Source organism: Podarcis tiliguerta (assembly GCF_965153285.1).
Source record: "Podarcis tiliguerta genome assembly, chromosome: 3".
Taxonomy (NCBI): Eukaryota; Metazoa; Chordata; class Lepidosauria; order Squamata; family Lacertidae; genus Podarcis; species Podarcis tiliguerta.
In genome coordinates, this window is record NC_139536.1 from 58,318,470 (window position 1) to 58,342,185 (window position 23,716).

Sequence of the window (23,716 nt, forward strand, 5' to 3'; positions counted from 1 at the left end):
AAACCGCTTGTAACCTGAGGCTTGTAACCCATTAGTGAAAGCATGCCTCTGGCATGCGATTTGCGCTCATATCCTGGGGCAAAGTTCGCAATGGGGAGCGGCTACTGCCAGGTTACCGGAGCTCGTAACCCGCAGCATGCGCAACCAGAGGCGTTCGCAAACAGAAGTACCACTGTACAGGGCTACCTTCAGATGTCTTCTAAAGGTTGTATCGCCTTAGCTCAGGGGTTGTCTAACTGCATACTCTCCAACATTTCTCCAATGAAAATAGGGACATCCTAAGGAAAAGCGGGACATTCCAGGATCAAATCAGAATCTGGGACTGTCCCTGGAAAATAGGAACACTTGGAGGGTTTGTCCTGTTCTACAAGTTGCTCTTCCAGACAAAATATAGTAGACAAAGGGTTTACCATTTTGATGCAATAGATAAATAACTGTTTATACTCAAGTTGGTTTAGGCCAACATCTTACAGACCAGTTTCAATGGAAGCCCCATATAGAGGACTTGTGTAATCCAACTGTGAGGCTATGAGTGCATGGATACAGCAGCAAAGCTCTCCCTGTCCAGGGAAGGGTGTAGTTGGCATACCAAAACTAGGTTCTCCTCACCACAGGGTCTCCACTGACAAAGATGGGTGTATGCGCACCTCAAAACTGCATAGCTGCTGATTTAGAAGGAGCATAATCCTGTCCAGAAGTGGTAAACTCCCAAATCCATGGACCCTGAAACCCCTCACTCAGTTTCCACCTTACCAGGATTTGGCATCAGTTTATTGGTCCCCATCCAACCCCCCACTGCATCCATGCTCTGGTTCAGAACAGTCATAGCCTCTCCTTATTCAGATCTTAGCAGACTGTTAATGCTGTGCATCCCCAAACAGGAGGCAATGTTATAGCTTATAAAGTAGTAACATTAAGAGGGTAACCTGTATTTTCAAGATACAGTATTCTTAATATCTCAGTTCTCCTCGTATTTGAGAACCACATCCTATGCATGTGTTAAATCACATGATAATTGCTTAGAGAGAATCCTTAGATCTAAAGGAAATTATTGCCTCAAATATGAAGTGGAATTACAAACCTCACTCTTTTGGAAGATGTTGGAATGAAAGGTGTTGAGGAAGCAGAAAAGCTTGGCATTACATCCTAGCTTTGTAACTAGGCTCTTTCATCTGGATGAATACCTTCACATCAAAAGTACCATATTGTGCAAAGTATTTATTTATTTTGGAGCTTACTAGAACACACAAATATCTGTACATAAGCTCCACGCACTCTGCCATTCACTTAAGTCTGCATAAACTCTTTATGCAGTTCACAATCTTCTGAGGTCAATTTTCTATCAAAATGTAGTGTAAAAAGCCATCCTATCATTACTTCATTTCTGGTGCTACTTCCCAATATCCCCTTTAGTAATTATCTAGTAGCATCCAAAAAGATGAATGGGGGGGGGGGAGAATATTTAAAAATAGAATAGATCATTTAAAAACAAGAAAATGACTACACATTTAATATGACAGATCAAGTTTTCATGGACCTCATGGTTAAAGAACAGTTTTTATCCGTGGGCTGTTGGGCTGCTGAATGGAAAAAAATTGTGGTGCAATTGACTTCCGACAAGCACACAGAGCGTGAACAAGACTGAGTGTATTGGGGGTGGTGTAGTGACAATAAAGGTTTATTATTTTATTATTTCATCGGATATATATATATACTCTCGTCTAGGGAAACATGCCATAACAAATTATTTAGGGTGCCACAAGACACTGTTTTTGCTACAGCTCAATACAGCTAACATCTTTGGAAATTGGTACAATGAAATGTAATTTAAAATTATAACATTTACTATCCCCAATAAGTGTAAATTGTGGTAGGCAGATAACAAAAGCAGGCAGGCAGATAACAAAAGTAATCCAAATTAATCATTCTCCTAAAGCAGAGGACACAGCAATGGTGAATGAGCAACAAATGAGAGAAAGAGTTACTTAATTTTTACGAGACAAACTAAATGTCAACATGCTACAATGGATCAATTACTGTGAGCCCATTTGTCATGCAATGCATTAGGCCCATATGAAAGTGATTCTTGTGATTAATACAAAATAATATCTACTTGAACAAGATTTTACTTTCTCTTTTGACAGAATTAGTGATAAACACAATCAGTCTCATGCTATCCTTTAAAGCAAATTCCTTGAAACCGATACCATAAACAAGGCTAATGAAAAAAGAAGTTAAATTGATGAATCATTAAGACTTTTATTTTATTTGGTAATGTGGTTTGCTTCCTGCTGGGTACAAGATGTCCATGGAGCATTTCATGCATCTGGAGTGAACAAAAGCAGTAGCTGATTATTTAAGATAAGAAGCATTCCACACTATGTATCCAAGATTAGAATTTGGCCTAGACAGCAGAACTACTATCACTGGGAGCCAGCACACCACAGTAAATTGATTGTAAAGCGACAATAAATCTTTCGCCACAATGTGAACAAAAATAATTGATGTCCAAGAAAACATTTCTCTCTCCCTCTCTCATTGAGCTTGGATTAAAAACATCCAGATTATACATGGATGGGTAAGTAACAACATGGATGGTTAACCAGACTCAATTTATTGCTTTATTGGCTGTGAGAATTACTGAATGGGGGACAGTAGAACCCTTTAAAGTTTACTTTGAAGGAAGTAAAGATTAGAGGAACTAGAAAGTTAATTTGTACATCCCCAGATTCAGCTGGAGAAACACACTTGTCAAGCAAATACGGAAAGAAAACAAATCCCCATTCTTATTTTTGGCCTCATTAACAGAGCTTCTAAGCCAATATCAGCCCCACTGAAACCACTGGACGATGCAGATCTCAGCAGAAAACATGGCCAATACAATATTGGAATTTATTTAGGACGGCTGTTATTTCGCCTTAACAGAACTGAATAAAAACATTTGATACCAAAGTCCCCAATGGGACTTGTCCTTTTACGTCTTTCGCAAAAAGGGAGTTAAATCATTGCTTAAACCCAACTTCACTGTCATCCTATGACATGATGATTACACAGATGAAAAGCAGACTTTGAAAATCCCTTCTCTTTTCAAGCAATGTGACTAAAGAGATCACAATAACCTGCAGAACAGAAGAGGCAGCACATTTCACTGCCAAGTATGCTCAAGTTTTTCTTCTCAAATCCTCTAAGCCCTTCACAGTATGAAAACTGAATAGCAATACAACAGTAAAACAAAAACAAAAAACCAAGCCCTTTAAAGGTTTGGAAGGGGGTCCTCCAACGTTTCTGACCCAGTAGTGTCGTGTTACTTCGACATAAACTACAAATGTCCTCTGGCTGGATCAGCATTTATTTATATCTTGCCCTTTATATCAATCCCAGTGTGGGTAACAACAGTATTTAAGCAACCAAAAATAAAATACTGTACAACAAAATGAACAAACAACTAGTAAAACCAATAAAACTATCAAGAACAAAAACATGTAATCAGCAGTAGACCCTATCATTATCACCGCAGCAGTGACCAACCATTCAAAAGAGCTCAGGAACCTACGAGGGGTCTCTCACTGGCCTTAGCCCAACCTCACTGTCTGGTCCCAGGGCCTGGTGTAGACAGCTACAGTCAGCTGGGTGACTACTGCTGCCTGGGTGTGAGCCATGAAAAAAATATGGACACACCTAGACACACAAATTAGACCTGGTCTGAGGGAACTGCACTGGCTACCAGTCAGCTACTGGGCCATGTTCAAGACCTTGTTGTTAACATATAAAGCCCTAAGCAACTCAGGACCAGCTTACTTGAAAAGCAGCCTGTGGGAAAATTCTTGTGGCACCACAGCTTACAGAATATCATAGGGGGCGACCCCAGTGCTTTTTTCCAGGGGGTACTCAAGGGTACACAGTACCGACACCTCTTTTTTGATGTTGTTAAAAAGTGTGGCAATTACTGTAACAACTTCATGGCCAGTACCAGCACCTATTTTTGGGGGGGGGGCACTGTTTTACTGGCTTAAGGCTGTTATTTTGTTTTAATGATAAATGGTTTGTTTTTACACTGTACACTGCTTAGAGAGTTGAAAGATATTAAGCAGTACAGTGGTACCTCGGGTTACAGACGTTTCAGGTTACAGACTCGGCTAACCCAGAAATAGTACCTCAGGTTAAGAATTTTGTTTCAAGATGAGAACAGAAATTGTGCTCCAGCGGCGTGGCAGCAGGAGGAAGCCCCATTAGCTAAAGTGGTGCTTCAGGTTAAGAACAGTTTCAGGTTAAGAACGGACCTCCGGAATGAATTAAGTATTTAACCCTGGGTACCACTGTATATAAATGCTTTCAGACTAACAGATGCAATAGAATGACTGTCAGGCATGTGCACCATAGGAAGCCTGCTTGTGCTGGACTGACCAGTAAAGCAAAAATGAAGGAGGGGTCAAACTGGCTGAGTGAAAGCAGGAGAAGATCCCAAGCAGGAAATACTGAAGAAAGGCAGTGAAAGAGCCTCACAGAGCAAGCCTACTCAGAAGTCCTACTGAATTCAGTGGAGCTTACTCCCAAGTAAATGGGGTACGGACTGAAGATTAAGAGAGGAAGAAGGAAGAGCAGAGTTTTAGAGGGAAGGTATGAAGGATTTCACCACTTTTCTAAGTTCACTGGCTGGCTGCAGTTAAGCAATCAGTTTCTGCAAAACAGCTGCACTGGAGGTGCCAGAATAAAAGAAACAAACTTTCAATTGTATTAACTAACTTTATTTTGCAATATAACCTGGCTTTGGCCCAACATTATTTATTTGTTTATACTATGCCCTAACCACGTCCTGTTCAAAAATATTGGGAACTGGGAAAAATAATAATAATAAAGATTACAAATTCAGGGCATACTACATTTTCTTTCATCCCCAATGTTTATAGTGTTTGTGTCAGGAAGCATAAAAAAGCACAACAGCAATGTATATATTTTGTAATAATATAGACACTATAAGGATTGCATCATACCTTATTTTTCTTGCTTAGGCTCCAATCCTAATCCCATTTATCTAGGTGTAAACCCCCAATGAATTTAACAAGACTTGCTTCTGAAAATGCATGTTTAGGATTGCACTGTTGTTTATCTTAATGGAAAAACAAAACTGTGTTGCTTATGCCCCAATGCAGTGGTTCCCAACCTGTGGGCAGCAGCGTTATTCCAAGGATTCTGTGAACAAATTATCCCAGAGCCCCAACCCCAGCTGCCTGATATTAATCTGTACTTCCAGTTGTTGCTGCTTTTATATACACCGCAGATCAGTCTCTTAACTATATTCTTTTATACAAAGTGAACATATACATAGACTAAAATCCTATGTCCAATTACCTAATACCCAGGTTTATTTCAAAAAATATCACATCCATTATGTTATAAAATTGAACCACCGATTTTTATTTTCACAACAACCCTGTGAGCTTAAGAGAGACCAGTCCTGGTCACTAAGCGAGCTCAGTTCAGCAAGAACAAGTCTCACGGATACAAACATCAACACTAATACAGGCGAATTCAGAAACAGACATTATTACATATTCGTCTATTCAAGTATTATTGCATAAAACTGACTTCCTGTTGCCCAAGTTATCTGTGGCTTTAACTGCATTGCAGCATTTGTGGTAATGAAGCAACAGTCTGCAAGTTCTGGAGCCATTTCTGGAACATCAATTCTAAAATCTGCCTCAAACTATTTAGCTCCATGAGGGTTCCTAGAAATCTTCCCTCCATGTACACCAGAAGCGTATTGCTGGATCAAACAAAAGACCCATCTAATCCAGCATCCATTTCTCGCAATGGCCAACCGGATACCTATAGGAAGCCTGCAGGAAGGATCTGAGTGTAGCAGTGCGCTTTTTGCTTATGATTCCAAGGAACTGGCATTCAGAGGCATACTGCCTCCAACAGTAGAACACAGCCATTATGGCAACTAGTCATTGATTCCCCACCCACCCATGAATTTGTCCAACCATCTTTTGAAAGCCACCCAAGTTGGTGGCCATCACTTTCTCTTGTGGAACTGAATTCTATAGTTACATGCTCTGTGAAGAAATACTTTATTTTGTCTGTGCTGAACCCTCCAACATTCAGCTCCATTGGATGTCCACAAGTTCTGGCGTTACGAGAAAACTTTTCTCCACCTACTTTCTCTACACTATGAATAATTGGACATCCCTCCTTCTTTCCTCCTCTTACTCAATCTTTTATTTAATCTACAAAATCCAAAATGTTGTAACCTTTCCTCATAGGGGAGCTTGGCCATTTTGGTTGCCCTTTTCTGAACTGTAAATTGGGAATGTCTATCAAAGCATAGCTGTGCTAACTCAAACTATGCTTTGGTCGACAGAACCATTTCCACCTCAGCACTTTCATTTTTGAGTAAAGGTGACACAAACAATACACTGTCTTCCAACTGTGGTATACAGGCATTAAGATATTGACAGTTTTATTTTCCTGATGATCCCCAACATGGAACTCATCTTTTTCACAGCTGCCCCACACACATAGTTTATGTCTTCATTGAACTATCCACTATGACCCTATGGTCTTGCTCCTGGTCAGTCACTGTCAGCCAAGACTCCATTAGTTTACACCTGAAATTAGGTTGTGGGATTTTTTTGCCCCGTTTGTGTCACTTTACAGCATACATTGAAGATCATTTACCATTTTACTGCCAAATCATCCTATTTGGAGATATCTCCTCACAAATGCCTTTGTGTTCTAATGACCCTAAGCAATTTGGTTTCATCAGCAAACTTGGTACCTTGCTGCTTACCCCTAAATCTAGGTAGTTTATGTACAAGTTAAAAAGCACACATCTCAATACTGGTAATTGGAGGACTCCACTTTTTACATCCCTCCATAGGGAGAACTATCCATTTATTCCTAATTTATGCTTCCTATGTCTTAACCAGTTCTCAATCCATAAGAAGACACCTCTTATTTCATGAGTACTGACCTTATTCAGGTACTTTGTAATAAGGTTTACACACACACACACACACACACCAGCATCTTCTTGGTAGAGATACATACCATGTTTGTGAATAGCAGTTTCATAGAATCATAGAATCATAGAACGGCAGAGTTGGAAGGGACCCTGAGGATCATCTAGTCCCACACACCAGCATCTTTTTGGTGGAGATACATACCATGTTTGTGAATAGCAGTTTCATAGAATCATAGAATTGGAAGGGACCCTGATCATCTAGTCCAACCCCCTGCAATGCAGGAATATGCAGCTGTCCCAGACGGGGATCAAACCTGCAACCTTGGCATTATCAGCACCATGCTCTAACCAACTGAGCTAAGTCCCTATGGACTTAGTTTCAGGTATGTATATCACAGTGCTATTCCCACTATGTTTCTGGAAATCTCGTTTGGAGTCTTGAAGGATGCATATGCTGGGGCAGCCAAGCTTATGTTAAACCCACTTTCAAGACTGAGATATTTCCATTAAAAATGCTATACAGTGGGGGAAATGGTTACCTAAATTCGTTCTAACACAAAGCAGTTTCTGTTCTTTGCCTTTTGAATAAGAGGCAGTGATGTAGCAACATCATGCATAGGGGGAGGGGTATACAATGGAGGGAGTGAACCTTGATTTGAAATCCACAGTCTTTAGGATGATAGCCAGGATATCTTTACAAGTACATCAACTTGCATTTTACAAATGAAATTTTATATCTGAACATTTAAAGAAATAAACAAATTCAGTAACTAACTTTCCCACATCTGGAACAGGCTCCCCTTCCATCTTCTATAACCTTATACAAAGGAAGCACTAAGGATCTTGTCATTTGCCACACATTCCTTTGTGATAACTTAAGCCATGAGCTCTTTTCTGCACCTAATAATCACTTTATGATAAAAGATGACTTCAGTCTGATAGCATGAGCCTGTCACTGCACCATTAATTAGGGGAATAGGAACACTGAACGGTCAGGGCTCTAGCATTTGAACAAAACCAACTCTGTTCAAGGAGTACTGCAGCAGCTAGCCTGAACACTCATCTCAAGCTGAGTTAATAAACAAAGGGGAAAAACATCCCAGGAACACTATGATCATATTCCATTGTTCATTACTAAATTAACTGAATTCCTATCTTTCTACAGACCTGTAGTTTCCAGTCTGTAAAAATTATTTGTCAGAGCACTTTATATGACAAATATAGGGAAAGGAAAGAAAGCAACTGAAATTTGTGTTCCATTTCCTTCTCATCACAGCACTGATTCTCTGAAAAACCCTACCTTTGTCTTTCAAAAACCATGGGGGGGGGGCGGGAACAGTAGCAAGTAAACATACACCTAAAAATCTGCACTTTTAATGAATTGTTGTTTTAAAATCTATTCGTATCTTACAGTGACCAAGATGGTGGACTAGCCAAAATGGAAGGATCTAATGGAAGTGTAGGTATAATCTGGATATTATAGTCCTTCACCATGTCCCATGTGCCACTTAATTTTAAGTTGAGGAATGCCAACCCCTCATCAGTTCCATGATAAACTGGAGCACAGTTACTTTGGAGATCTAGAAATTTTACCTCTTTGTCATGATCAGAACATGAAAATGAGGGCAACTCAATTCACCCAATCCTAGAAGTTTTCTTTATAACCGCTTTGTCTATTCCAAAGCTGTGGAATGTTATTGAAAGCAGGCTCCAGACCACAACTAAGCCTTGATGGGCTCAGGGTCAAGTTAAACTCTGCTCCCACTTTGTGTTTATGCATAATTATTATTATTATTATTTTTTAAAAAACCTGTCCTGTTGGATCTGACCTATAAACATACAACCCCCCTTTCGCAAATAAATTTTATGAAATAAATTAATATTTCTTTCCATTTCATGAGAAAGGAGCACACAGGGTGAAAACACACTATTTTGTGTTGAGAAACATTACTTACTTTTCTTAATATTTAGGACCAATTATACCCCTACGTTACAACCCAAATTTTAATACGTTTTCCCATTAGACACAGTTAGACATTATACGTGTTTGCAGAGTCCATGTTGAACAGTACTTATTAATTCTGGTTTTGGAATAATTTTGACCCTAAACGTGAAACTCTCCCAGAACATTTTGACTCATTAAAAACTGACAAATCACTGGGTCCAATGGTACAAACCCAAGAGTTCCTAAAGTACTCAAATGAGAAATTACTGATCTTCTAACAAAAAAATGTAACTTGTCTCTAAAATCTGCCTCTGTACATGAGGACTGTAAAGCAGGCAATGTTAACATAAGTTTTTAAAAAGTTTTTAAAAAGAGATACTGATGATATTCTGGAATTTACAGGCCAGTTAGCTTGGTGTCTATTTCAAGAAAACTGGCAGTCTGCATTATTAAAGATAGAAATACCAGGCATATGGAGGAACAAGTCTTGCTGAATCAGAACCATGCCCATACACACCCTGATGATATGATGAGATAATTTTCACAAAGCACTGGTAACAATGCTATATAAACATTCCGTTCTTCTTAGCACCGTATTTGGAATTGCAGTGATTTTGTTCTGCCTTTGTAACCCAAGGATGAAAAACGAGCACTTACTTATTTGCCACTCACTCACAGATAGGATCTTTGGCTTTTACTTAAGGTACATGATTTAAGAATGCCAGAAAGCACACACCTGTTGAGATTTGTGTGCCACACAACAGCTTGATAAAGATAAGAGTAAATTAACTGTAGTAACATGCAGTCCTTGAAATTGTGTGTTAAATTATTCTATTGAAGCTTTGGGATTTCCTGTACAGGGAGGTCCACCTCGCTCTGATGAAGCTCTGGGAAGACCTTGCTTTTCATGCAGGTATTTGGCATGACTTGCTGTTAATTTTAGCTCTCCTGGCACACTAGCTTTTATGCTATCTATAGCTTGATTGGTATCAGTTATAACTTATTACTGATCTGTCTTTTATTGCTTTTAATGTATTGCAAGTCAAGCATGAATATTTTGTTGTTGGTGATATAGTAAATTTTAAAATAATTAAATAAACCCTCACAGTCCTAGTAGTTTTTTCTTCTTTCTTGCATTTTTCTTGTATTTAATAGACAGTGTTTCAATAATGACCTAATGCAGTATAGTGGTACCTCTGGTTGCGAATGGGATCTGTTCCAGAGGCCCGTTCGCAACATGAAAGGAACGCAACCCACAGTGGCACATCTGCGCACACACAGGTTGCGATTTGCTGCTTCTGCACATGCGTGTGACGTCATTTTGCGCATCTGCACATGCGGTGAAACCCGGAAGTAACCCTTTCTGGTACTTCCGGGTCGCTGTGGGACGTAACCTGAAAGAACGCAACATGAAGCGTACGTAACATGAGGTATGACTGTAGTAGTAAATCAGCAGAACCTAACTGTTGTACAGAACCAGCAGTCTAACTGATCCAGCATCCTGTCCCCAGCACAGACATGCAGCAATTTGTATAAGCAGAGACTAAATAATAATAATAATAATAATAATAATAATAAATTTTATTTATACCCCGCCCTCCCCAGCCAAAGCTGGGCTCAGGGCGGCTAACAACAAGCAAACAATCCAACATTCTAAAAACTTTTCACCATAAAATCAATCAAAACAAATTGATGGCAAGCAGCAAGCAAGACCCTGTGCAGATTGCCAGAGGAGGGGGTCAGGCTGCGCCCTGACCAAAGGCCTGGTGGAACAGCTCTGTCTTACAGACCCTGCGGAAAGATGTCAAGTCCCGCAGGGCCCTAGTCTCTTGTGACAGAGCGTTCCACCAGATTGGTGCCACAGCCGAGAAAGCATATAGAATAATGAATGCCTTTTTCTTGCTTCCATGAATTCACCTCTTGGAAATACAGTACCTTAAAGAACTGAGTAATGAAAAGAAAGTTGTGAATTACATAGAAACACCAAGACTTCTAAGCTGCATATAAGACAAGGTGTACACAACAATATGCAGGGTGCACAAATTATGAACTCAGTAACATTCTATATCAATGCTGATACAATCAACTCCAAATGTTCTGCACAACCCAAGTATAAAAAGCATGATAATGTTATTCTACAACTCTCACCCATTTTAGCAGACTGAAAGAAGAAAAACAGCTTTCTTACCTGAATACTGTACACATATAAGATACAGAGTAAATAGGAACAGCAAATGGAGCTTCCATTTCCACTGGTAGCACCACACTTGGCTCTCATAAGACATCCTATGAAAATAAAAAGTAAGAAATTTTAAAATATGTTTTTCCTTTTTAGTGCAAGCAATCTGCTATTACTAATACAAATGTAATCACTAACAAATGCAACATTCCTTTAAGCAGGGATGGAGAACATCCAGATATGGGCCAATCTTGGACCTCCAGGGGATTCAAGCAATTTCCCCAAACCATACCCATCTGTCCATCAGCTAACTTCACTGTGTAACATCAGCTAGTGCGCAGGAGGGCAGGGTTCAATCCTACTGGAGTCTGCTTTCCCATCATGTTCCCTGTGGGAGATGTTCTGGTGAAGTACACCACTGTAGTCAGCAGGATTGAATCCCCCACTCATAAACTGGTGAGCAGAGAGTTCCACCAGGCTCAGGGTGGTTGCAAACGTCTATTCCCCTGCGGCAATCAGGCATGTAGTCAAAGTGTAGTGTGAGCTGTTTAAAATCCCTTTTGAAAACAGATCTATGCTGCAATCTGAAGTCCCCATATTTGGAGCTTTAAAGCACAGTGTCACCTGATGTGGGTGGCCTTGGCCGCCTGTCAAATTTCGCCCTCTGAGGCGGCGAAATAAGGATCTGGCTCACCACCTAGAAAGGGTTCTCCACCCCTGCTTTAAAGAGTTGATAGGATTTTTGCTTCACTGAACAAGAGGTATGTTAGAGACATGAACTCTGAACTAGAACTTCGGTGGAGTTGAGTTATATCTAAGTCAATCAGGCTCAATTTAAGCATGCTGACCAATAAAACATGTTTAGCTTTGTTCCTCGGTTCAGTCACTGCATGACTCTGAAGCTGACAGACCATTTTAGAATGTGTTAGTTGTTATTTAAAAAAACACACACACACCAAAAAAGAACCTGATTTCGGTTTGCTAAACCACTTCCATAACCTCTTTCTGAAAAGCACAATGGTCATGATCATGAAAGCTACTTCTGGACTGCCCACACGCTGCTGCACACTCCGCAGCAGGGCTTCCTTCCCCTAATCTTCCCTTTTTCTTCTTCTTGCACAATATATAAATTTCACTCTCATTTTTTCACAAATAAAACAAACATTACATTGTCAAACCACATGAGCATGAGATAAGCGCCAGATCTATCAGCACAATGGATGGAGTTCAGGTAAAACTGTATTATCCAGATCTATCAATGTATACCCACCAGAACATTTTAATGTTTTGCCACTTTCTTGGAACAACAGACTCTGCAAAGCCATTTCACAAGATGGTTTTGAAAGGGCACCAAGTTTCAAAAGTATTTTGCCACATAGTGAGGTAAGCTGCTGTTCATGAAAGAGAAATCTAAAACTGTAGCTAGTTGTGCAAAGCTTGCTTCATGGTTTCTTGGGTTGTAATCAGTCACAGAAGGGTAATTAAAGGCACTTCAATTGGCAAGACTTGGATATTTTTATTCCACCCACAACACAAGAATCTCTGGAGAGGATACTTGAACTGATAATGCATAAATAAACATATTGCTTGTGTACTGTGTACTACATATGAAACTTAGTAAGAATGTACCACTGGATAAGTTTCTGTAGTTATATGGTTTTTTTTTTTATTTACATGAAAAACAATAACAATTATTTGGAAAGGAAGAAAACAAACAGAATGTCATCTTAATGCAGCAATTCTAAAGGAAATTATATTACACACCTTGAAATGCTTATCTCAGGAATTATTCCATTTATTCTGATGAGGTTACCACAAGATTAGTGTTAAGACTGCAGCTTAATTGTGCAATCTTATATTTGAGTTCCACTGGCTGACTGCTACAGGACTTGGCATGATGGACATGGTAAAGAGGCCATAGCATTCTGCACCAGCTGCAACCTCCAGGCCAGCCATAAAGGAAGCTCCACAAAGAGTGCAATACAGCAGTCTAAATGTGAGATTACCAGTGTGTGAATTACAGTGGCCAAGCTATCCTTGTGCAGGAAAGGGCACAGCTGACACACAAGCTGCGATTGATAGTAAACGCTCTTTGCCAGTGAGGCCACAGGGGCATCCATGGAGAAAGGTGGTTCTAAGAGCATCCCTAAACACTAAACTCCTTCAGAGGAAGTGCAGCCTCATCTACAACAGGCAAAAAGTCCAAGTCACAGACCAGGGAATGACTCACCCACAGTTTATCTATCTTAGCAGGATTCATCTTCAGTTTATTGGCCTTCATCCAGCCCACAAGGCACTGGTTCAGCTTGTGTACAGCCTCTCCTGACTCAGACTTAACAGAGAAATATAGCTGAGTATCACCAGGTTATTTGTGACACTGTACCCGAAAACAACTGCAAACTGCTCACAATGGCATCATAGAGATGTTAAATAGCACTGGATATAAAATAGTGCCTTGTGGCACCCTCCATCTGAGCTACCAGAATGTAGACACATAGTTCCCCAATGCTATCCTCTGTGACTGACCACACAAGCAGGAGTGAAACCACTGAAGAACAGGGCCTCCAACCCCCAACACACAGAAACGGTCCAGGAGAATACCATGATCTGTGGTATCAAAAGCTGCTGAGAGATCCAGCAGGAATAACAGAGCAGCATCTCTCCTGTGGAGAAGATAATCCATCACAGTAACCAAAGTCAATTCAGTGCCAAAACCAGGCCTGAGCCCGGACTGAATATGGGGGTCATTTCACCAGCACAGTGGCAACATGTCTTCCTCCACCCCAGCATAAAGTATAGGAACACTCTATAATTCTCTCTAGATCACAACCACAAAGCATCTTTCAAAAATGAACCAGCTTGCATTTCAAATGAAAACTGAATTTCATGTAGGAGGCTAAAAGTGCAACCCTATTCATGTCTACTGAGAAGTAAGCCTTATTCAATTAAATGGGACTTACTCTAAGATAAGTGTATACAGGATTGCAACCTAATTTTTGTTAAATTTTCTAACTGCTTCTTATTTTCTTTAAATAAATAAGCAGATGATTATGAAAAATGGTTTTTCTTTATTGAAGGTTGTTCTAAATTATGAACTTAAAAGAACTGAGTTTTCTGACATGCAGTAAAAATAAACTTAATAGCACTTGAAGATGATCATATACCACTTGGGACTTTGAGACATAAAAAGATCTTTGATGAAGCCAGACACTCTAAAACTAGATTCGCACACAACAAAATGATTGTCCTGCAACTCAGCGCAACTGCAACTAAATCCTCAATAAAAACCCCTGAAAATGGAATGCCTGAAATGTGTAATGAATAGTTAATAAATGTACCAATATGCTGGGTTCTTTATTAGACCTAGAAGTTTGCCTTCAATTCTCTTAGTTGGCTCTCTGTGATAATAGTGAAATACTCTACATGATTTCTATAGAAGCAGAATTAAGGAGCATTAATGCTTCGAACATAATTTTGACACAAAACTACCTTATCTGTTCAAATGAACACAAGTAGCTACTCCAGTGTTTCAACAAATACAACTATGAACTAAGCTGAACTGGGTAAATATAGACTGCACCATGAATATCACAGAGTGAAATCTAAGCTTCCATATTTAGCCAAGTTTGCCTTAAAAAAGATTATGCTTTCACCTTTTGGGGGGGGGGAATGAAAAAGAGACTACAAGTTATTCAGATTCCTAAGTATCCTAATACGTCTATAACACACGACTTACCAAACATGGAACAATGCATGTGCAAAAAGATCTAATAAAATAATGAAATTCTAGTTTACAGCTATTGGGTTAGTTAATACATCATGCTATTGGAATCCCACATAAGGACTTCCAGTAGCACAATGGGGCTTCCCCACATCTTCCCCCATGTAACCTCCCCCTTCCCTGTGTTCAAAATTCCCTACGCGCATTTTGCTATTGGCGCAGGTCCAATTGTGATTTCTGGGTGCCAGGTTGGTGGCCACAGTTTAAAAACCTCTGCCTTAGTCCATAGTTAATTCCATTTCCATTTCCACTCTGTGGGTTTCTCCTTCTTGCATACTGGGACAAGTGAATTGTTTTAAGAACAAGCTACAGTCAAGCAATGTAACTGAGATCACAGAATCGTAGAACTCTAGTGCTGGAAGGGACCCCAAGGGTGATCTAGTCCAACTCCCTGGAAAATAGACATTCCGTTGTAGTGACCGTAACCTAGGTTTAAGGTGCCATTTGGTGCCTAGCTTATATATCTGAGTTTCTAACACTGTCCCCACCCTATTGGCACAGGAGGAGATGGGGGATAGTTCTGTCTGAAATGCTTGTGCTACACCAAATTCCTCCCACTGAAAGTAAGAAAGACTGGGTCGTCCTAAATTAATTATTCTACTCAATCCAGAGTCTATGTCTCAAGTTACATTTACTTTATTTTGTTTTTATATCGATATTTAAATCTCAACATGTGTACTCCAAACACTGAGGCATACCAAAAGCTAATATTAATAATACTTCTTTCCCACTTATTTTTCTTTCCTCTCACCTACCCACATAATAATCTTCTATGTTAGTATAAGTGGCAGAGAGTGAGGATGGCCCAGTATGCACTCTGAGCAAAAATATCTGTTGGAATAACATATGACATGTGCTGTAAAAATGGATTGAAAAAATCATTATAATTTGAACAGACTGACTACAGCAGGCCTGAGACATTACATCGCTCAAACAGACCTGCCAAATTTACTTTGTGAAGGTGAGAGCCTACTGATATTCCTAACATCCTCCCTTGCTCCTTCCTACTGACTGCTGCACATAATTCTCTTCCTTTGGCTTCCAACAATGGACACTATTTTGTAATGTTACATCACATGTACACACATCGGTTTTTAAAACACTCACCTAAGGTCAACAAACACAGTGGCATCCAGAAGAGAATCATTATTTGATTTCCCGATTTAGTTTGCATAGTCAGAGACTATGCAGCATATAGTCTAAATTCTGCCCAAAGCAGACCATTCTTCTCCCAACTCTCCACAGATCAGCTAAGGCACTCAAGTTTCAAATGTGTCACAAAACTTAGCCAAAGGTGCCAAATAAAACTTAATGCAGATTCAGATGCAAACCACATCTGAATGGGCAGGCAACCTCTTCCAGAATCACCATTTAATTTGACCTAAGCTATGGAAACTTCCACAATCAGATCCTAACTGTAAGCCAACCCATCTATCAAATAATCCAGAATAAAATTGTGCTGAGTTAAATTGCATGCCACTCAATTTGTAGTTACTTCAATTGCAAATAACTGTTCTTGTTGCCTGCTAGGGTATGGAAAAACAATGTTTGTGTGAATGCATAGCCACAATACACAGTTAAGAGATCATGCTGAACACAGTCCACCAAACATGTATTCTGGCCTCACACCTTTCCCTAATTTTGAATACTAGACAGGCAGCAAAAACAGATGTTTCAGTGAGACCCTACTGAATTGCAATATATGACTAGCATGCTGAATTTGGCTTATTAAGTTTCAAGAAAAGAAAATGAAAGATGAAGCTATATGTGGGAACTCTTCTTTTCTTTTTTAAAGAACTTTCCTGAGCTCAGTGACTCACATTTAAAGCACTGAAACTGAAAACAAATCCTTTATGAAAGGTATGTAGAGTATATTTCTGTAATTTTTGACATTCTTTCCAAGACATTACAAGCATGGAGGCCTCAGGGACCCCAAAGCAATGATGAATAATGAGCATTAAGAGTTTTGATAGCTCCGCAATGGTGGATGCAAACCAGTGAGCTTCAGAGAGACCTTTCTACTTTAATGTAAGTGATTGGAAAATGCAACAGAAATATTTTTATTCGTTTTTACTGTAGAGATGATGATGACATTTAAAAAAAAAATCAGTACATTTCCATATAAGATATTTAGACAAATAACTGTATATCCTCATTCTGTTTCCTTCCTGGATCATATTTAGGTTTACATTGTCTATCATAGCTTTCAGGAAAGTGCCATAATTTTGTCTTTACTCAAAATGCTGACCTCCCTGTTGTCTGATGCACAGCCCAATTAAAATGAAGTAGTCTTGAGATTGAAAAATGATGACAGTTGAACAGAAAGAATCATCTTTAATCCAACTGCTTTTTAAAAAGTACATATGTACATGAATTGTGGATTAGGTAGTTGGTCTTGAGTAGGCACATTATAACAAGAAAAGTCATTCACACAGAAGAGGATTGCCAAAGACTGCATTGCACTGTTGTGATATGTACATGATGTATTGAACAAAGAACTCAGTACGACCCTCTAAAGCTGAATGTTACAAAGTCTGACTTTGGTGAGAGTAATGAATAGGGTGAGCACAGAGTTTCCTTGGTTTCATTCAGCTAACTGTGACCCTGCATGATTAGCTACCAGAACTAGCATTTGTGAAGTTCTGACCTCAGATGAAGTTACATGTACACTTACAGAAGACAGCATGCAAATATAAGTTTCCTCTTGAAGACTAACTTTTGCTGATGTTGTGCAATAGATTTAGAAGAAACTGCTGTCTTAGGTGCTTTTGCAAAAGGGTAGTTTGAAGTGAAGGCAAACAAAACCAAATATTAAGACTATAATGTGATCATAAAAGAGATTTTAACTGCTAAACAATAATGCATATGCAGTGGTACCTTGGGTTAAGAACTTAATTCGTTCTGGAGGTCTGTTCTTAACATGAAACTGTTCTTAACCTGAAGCACCACTTTAGCTAATGGGGCCTCCCACTGCCGCTGCGCCGCTGGAGCACGATTTCTGTTCTCATCCTGAAGCAAAGTTCTTAACCCAAGGTACTATTTCTGGGTCTGTAACCTGAAACATATGGAACCTGAAGGGTATGTAACCCGAGGTACCACTGTATAAACTATAAAAAGAATAATTTAATCCAACCCATGTATTATTAGTTTTATAACATTAACATTCAAGAATGTAATTAATTATAATGCAAATATCTGCAACACTTCCAAAAAGCTTCCAAACTTTTTTCAAGGGCTCAGTGTCCATTACAACGCATTGCAACAATAATACTTCTCTGTTCAATTAGGCATATTTCCCAGCACATAGGATTGCAGCTTTTATCTCATCTTATTGCTGAAACCAACGGAAGCTCACAATTTCAAAATAAACCCTGAAGGGGGGGGGGGGGAGAGACCAAAATACATGATAGAAACTTTTCGTTTAACCCTTTATTTATTTATTATTCAATCTCTATCCCACCCTTCCTGCATAAGGAGCCCAGGGTGGGATTCCCTCCCAATGCCTCACCACTTCCCCCTTTTCTTGTAAATCCGTTGTTTAGGAGTCCCCAATTCCGTTATACTGCAGCCACCTCTATTCCACTTCATTTTGCAGTAGTGTAATATTACTTATGAGTATCATTATGGTGCCCTACTTTGCGTCATTACACCTGTCTACAGTGGGAAATGAACACTGCCAAAACTGGTAGGATAGTAACAAATGATCTAAGAGATTTTTTTAAACCAACCAACCACCATACAATTGTCTTTATTTGTAAAAGAATCTGTAATGTTAAAGAGAAAGTGGGATGTAATCTCCAAATGGACCCTGTTCAATGTTCAAGTCATGTGAAACAGCAGGTTCAGAGATATAGGATTGTGTTGGCATCCAAATCTTAGCAGCTGTGCGGATTATGACTGCAAAAACTTGGAGAAGCACTAAGACTCCAACATTTGATCATTGGCAGAGGAAGACCCGGGACATTATATTTATAATATTGACCAAAATTACCAGATTCAAACAACTATGGGAGGGAAGAACCCAGACGACAGGGATTTTCAAAAGAACTGGACCTTGTTTATTTTGTACTGGAACCAAAAGAAATGTTGATGAAATTGTCAATATAGCTGTATTAAGCATTGCATTGTTGCTCTGATATAAATCTGATACCTTTTAAAAATGTATTAATTTCAGCATCTGAAATCTGGTATGATGAAAGGTGGTATGTAAGTGTTCTCTCTTAATTAACATATAGCAGGTAGTGAATTAATCACAGGAAAAGATGCTGAAGTTAGTAGCAAAACATTATCGATTGTTTACCACTTCCGAGACTCCCAAGCATTACAACCAAAATGGGAGAATTAATTCAGGAGAATGTTGAAATGACAGCTTTTATTCTTCACCTTTCACAAAATAATTGAGTCTGCAAAAATCCCCGTTCCCTCTGATTACATAGGCAGACTAACCAAGTGCCAGGCAAAGGAGGTAAGAGGATTTTGGTTACTGTGCATGAATGCAGTAACAAGTAGTAGCCAAATGGGCAAGTCCAGCCAGCCACTAGGAGACTTAACAAATGCATAAACTCCCAAATCTAATGCTATGACATTCTCTCTCCAAGAAAAAGAAAAAAGTCTAACAGCCTGGCAGACAGGAAGAAAGGCTGGAAGTCCAAAGGAGCTCAATACCTTCGGTTCTCTGAACCTCCCCCCTTGTTTTTTGGCAGAGCACCTTTTCAGCTAGAAATAGCTCCTTTATGAATCAAGATCTTGCTCCCACTTTGACTCAGGGAAAGTTTGGGGTTTAAAACTCTACAGAATCTCTACAGAGGTATGTCACCATAACTTTATGAAGTTCTAACAAAAACCCACAAGTGCGCAACTGCCCTCCTACTTCATCCATGAGAGCAGGAAACCCTAAAGCAGAAGTAAATTAAGTTACTAACAAGCGTCAAATGTGAGTTTGTGGTATCTTTAAAACTCTTTCACCGCTGCTATTCAGAATGTCATCAATTGTTCCCTCTTTTTTTAACAAAGGGGAAGGGAGAGAGATCCTGGTAAATCACGAGCTTTGGGGCTGGTGCGAAGCCTCTTACCTGCTCTTCAGGAGGGAAAAAGCTCCCTCCGTCCCTCCTTTCCGGCCCTGCCTACCTTTCTGCCCCGAAAAGAGTCACCATCTGAGTCTCGGGGGAGGCCGTGGGGAGATATGATCTTGTCGTGTCTGGCCTAAATATGCCGCGGAAGAAAAGTGCAGACGAACGCTAAACCGGTTTATTTGGTTCCCGAAGGCTGGCAAGGCATCAGAGAGCCATTCGCGAGGCTCCGGCAAGAAGAAGCAGAAGAAACGCAGAGCGCGTTCCCTTCCCAGGGCCGAGAAGGAAGGCGAAACTTACATGTTCACATTACTCGGTGCGTGCAACCATCCTCTCCTGCCCAGGGCTGGCTGGCACTCTTCCTCCTCGGGCTTTTCTACCTCTCCGTGGACAAGTTCACGAGCGCAGCTGCTCCATCCCCCTCAGGGCTTCCCTTCACGCGCAAAGTTGGCGGTATACCGGCTCGCGCCTCTTCCCCGTCTTGAGGGGCAGGCTACAAAATAAAATAAAAAACCGAGAAGAAAGCGGCACAAAACACCGCAGGGAAAACTTTGAGCGGCGGCGGCGGCGGCGGCAGCAGCTGCGTCTCTTCTGAGGGCGAAGGAGCCCCACACACAACGAGGCGGAAAGGGCTCCTTTGCGCCACGTTCCCGCCCAGTGGGGCGACTCCCGCGCAGGGCCAAGACCTAGAGGCCGGCCGCTCAGGTGGCTGCCGCGCCTCAAGCTTCGCCTGTGGGGCTCCCGGGCGGGCTCCGGCTGGCCCCCTCTCGCCTCAGGAGGCCGGCCTACGACGCTCAGCCCCACCCTAGAGCGGCGGGGGCGGCGGGCGGGAGGGAAGGGACCGCTGGAATCTCCTTTTCAATGAGAAGCACGTGCTGGAAACTGTGGGGGTGGGGGAGTTCTGCCGTGTCTGCCCCAGGTTCACCGGCCTGACTTCCAAAGGGCCCTGAGACATGTGCGTTAGGAAAATCACGCGAAGGCGTCTTTTACGCTTCCGAGGAAAGCTGCACCTGTTGACATTTTGCATTTGGCCTGGGTAAAAATCGACGGGGTTTCGACGGGGACCTTAGGAGTCAGCTCCTAGGGGACGAGATCCTTTTGGAAACCCCCGCCCCCCCCCCAAAAAATATATATATTTGAGGGATCCGCCCCAGCCCCCGCTAGTAAAAAGGTACTGTATTGCCATTCAAATAGTGTGGGTGTGCCACGTCAAGAGATCAATAGTGTGAGCTATTTTATTCAAGTCGGCACCCTTGACGGACACCCCCAAATCGTCATCAAATGACAGAGCCATGCTCATGGGTTGCATCATTAAAAGCATTAACCTGATACTTTTCCGTGGCTCCATTGCACAAAAACGGAGAGCCAAGGGGAGAATCCCCACGCATTCTTGAGATTTTTACTCAGGATCACTTTTTGGACTATGGTGGCACCCCAGAATACTGGGGCTGTGATTTTTTGCATGAGCATGGAAATGAGTTTTCATTTGATGGTAAGTTTGCACGGCTTCCATGTAAATCTCTCGAAGGACCGTGTAGATTCAGCTTTTCCTCTTTCCTTCTGTTTCTCATAAGTTATTCAAGGAGGCACAGTGTTACTGGCAGCAAAACAAGTGGCAATTTCATTCATATGTGGTACGTGCCATACACTTCCATTGGACGGTTTAACTGAAATGTACATGTTCATCCCCTTGCAACTGCTGTGTTAAGTCAATATTGCCATGCGTGACACGATAATTAGAAATTTAACATCACTGAGTTTTCATATTGCATCTAACCTTACTGTGCACTGCTTAGGAACTACAGTGTTAAGTGGTATATAGATAGATGGTTGAAGAAAATAAATAATTTAAGATACGAGCGCACACCCCTGCACGCCACCGAGTGATGAACTTTCAAGCAATGAACATGCATTTGTGAATCAGCATGATTAATTTGTTTCACAATCCCTGGCCATGTGCCAGCTGCACTAACTCAGGATCTATCAACATTCTGCTAGGATCAAAGGGAAATACATTTCCTCCCCCATGCATGCACACTTCCTGGGAACAGAAGGTTGACTTCAGGTTGAGTCACTGAGGGACACCCTATTCAAGAAGCAATGCATAGGATATGATAATGAACCTGAAGAATTTCATGACCAATGTTCCAGACTGAAGAACTTGAGAAAAAAAATCCGTAATCTGCTAACAGTATGTCCAGCCTGCCCCCTGCCTCCAAATTAACTGTAAATCCAAAATCTGTTTGCTCTATCTACACACAGACACTATAGTGTATATTGGGCTGGCTATTGCTAGTGATTAGTGTTATTGCTAATTATGGTTATTTATAAATTTTATTATTATATTGTTTGTGGTTTTTGATATATTATTGCTTTGTAAATTATTTGCTGGAAGCAGCTTTGAGAAGCTCCAACCCTAAAAGGAGGCCTATAAATATACAGTCCTGTGCATATTTCAGTGAACACCACATGCATTTCAGTAGTATGACTTTTTTATTTGTTTGTTGCATTTATATGCCACATTTTTCTCAATGGAGCTCAAGGTGGCTTACTTACATAGTTCTCCCGTTCCTCATTTAATCCCCACAACAGCACCGTGAGGTGGGTTAGGCTGAGAGGCAATGACTGGCCTTAGGTCACCCAGTGAGCTTCATGGCCTAGTGGGGAATAGAACCCTGGTCTTCCAGGTACTAAGTAAAGGTAAAGGGACCCCTGACCATTAGGTCCAGTCGTGACCGACTCTGAGGTTGCGGTGCTCATCTCGCTTTATTGGCCGAGGGAGCAGACGTTTGTCCGCAGACAGCTTCCAGGTCATGTGGCCAGAGCAGCGCACGGAAACGCCATTTACCTTCCCGCCGGAGTGGTACCTATTTATCTACTTGCACTTTGATGTGCTTTTGAACTACTAGGTTGGCAGGAACTAGTCCAACACTAAAACCACTGTACCACCATTGGCTCCAAGTTCACTAGCTGCCATTTTGGATTGATTTTGCACATCTAAAGAACAGAACAAAAACATGACCCCAGCTTCAGAGGTTTTCCCTTCAGCTTAACATAATACGTGTTTATATACTCTAATCAAGCACCAGTACCATTATAATTAACTATTGCATTTTGATTGCAGAGGTGACATCCTTGTTCTGTTCTGTACTGTACTGGTCTTAAAGTGGAGACCCATGGTTGGGTCACAGCCTCACCTAAAGTGGGTTGCAGCAGCAACACTACCAGTACCAATTGATGGTGTAAAATTAAAAAGTGGGTTCACCAAATGTACGTTTGAGCTTTGGGTGGGTCCTGAAAAGACTAAAGACTCTTAGTGTACTAGCTGCCACAGAGTTTTTAAAAAAGAGAAATACTTTGTCCCCAGTGCTCCTGAAGAAGGGCTCCAAAAGCAAAATTAATACAGATGCAATTAAAACTTTCCTTTTTTTATTGCGCTTCTTTGCCCTCCTAGATCTTTTGGCTGCTATTCTTGTGTACTCTTTTTAATGCACACTGCTCTGAGGAAGGAATAGCAGGATATTATTTTATGTAGATAAATAAAAAGCTGTGGACCACTGCACTAGTCGTGCTTGTCTGGCAGGAAGCAAGCCACACTTTCAGTTATCTGTTGCAGATGCCATGAGAGAAAGCTGACTGTAGATGTAGATTTAGAAACCTAAAGTTTGTCTAGCACTGAATGCTAGGCATAACAGTATGTGGGACATAGTGGTTAAAGATCTCGTGCATTTGTGAAGGTGTGTGTTGTGCCCCGCCTCCCGGGAGCATTAGATGATGC

General features: G+C 40.8%; 1 protein-coding gene across 9 annotated transcripts in view; it reads right to left on the minus strand.

Moving 5' to 3' along the window:
* ADGRG6 (adhesion G protein-coupled receptor G6) overlaps positions 1-20,892 on the minus strand; it is a 99,111-nt gene extending 78,219 nt beyond the window's left edge. For 3 of the 9 annotated variants that reach the window (XM_083434787.1, XM_083434781.1, XM_083434785.1), the window contains exons 1-2: positions 19,997-20,682; positions 11,098-11,195 (exon numbers count right to left, since the gene is read on the minus strand). In XM_083434787.1, coding sequence (XP_083290913.1) covers positions 11,098-11,195; positions 19,997-20,022 — 124 coding nt within the window. In that variant the 5' untranslated portion in view covers positions 20,023-20,682. Of the gene's footprint in view, positions 1-11,057; positions 11,196-19,996 lie in introns of all 9 variants that reach the window. The other 6 variants (XM_083434782.1, XM_083434786.1, XM_083434788.1 and 3 more) reach the window with 5 other exon arrangements.
* Between the last annotated feature and the right edge of the window lie 2,824 nt (positions 20,893-23,716).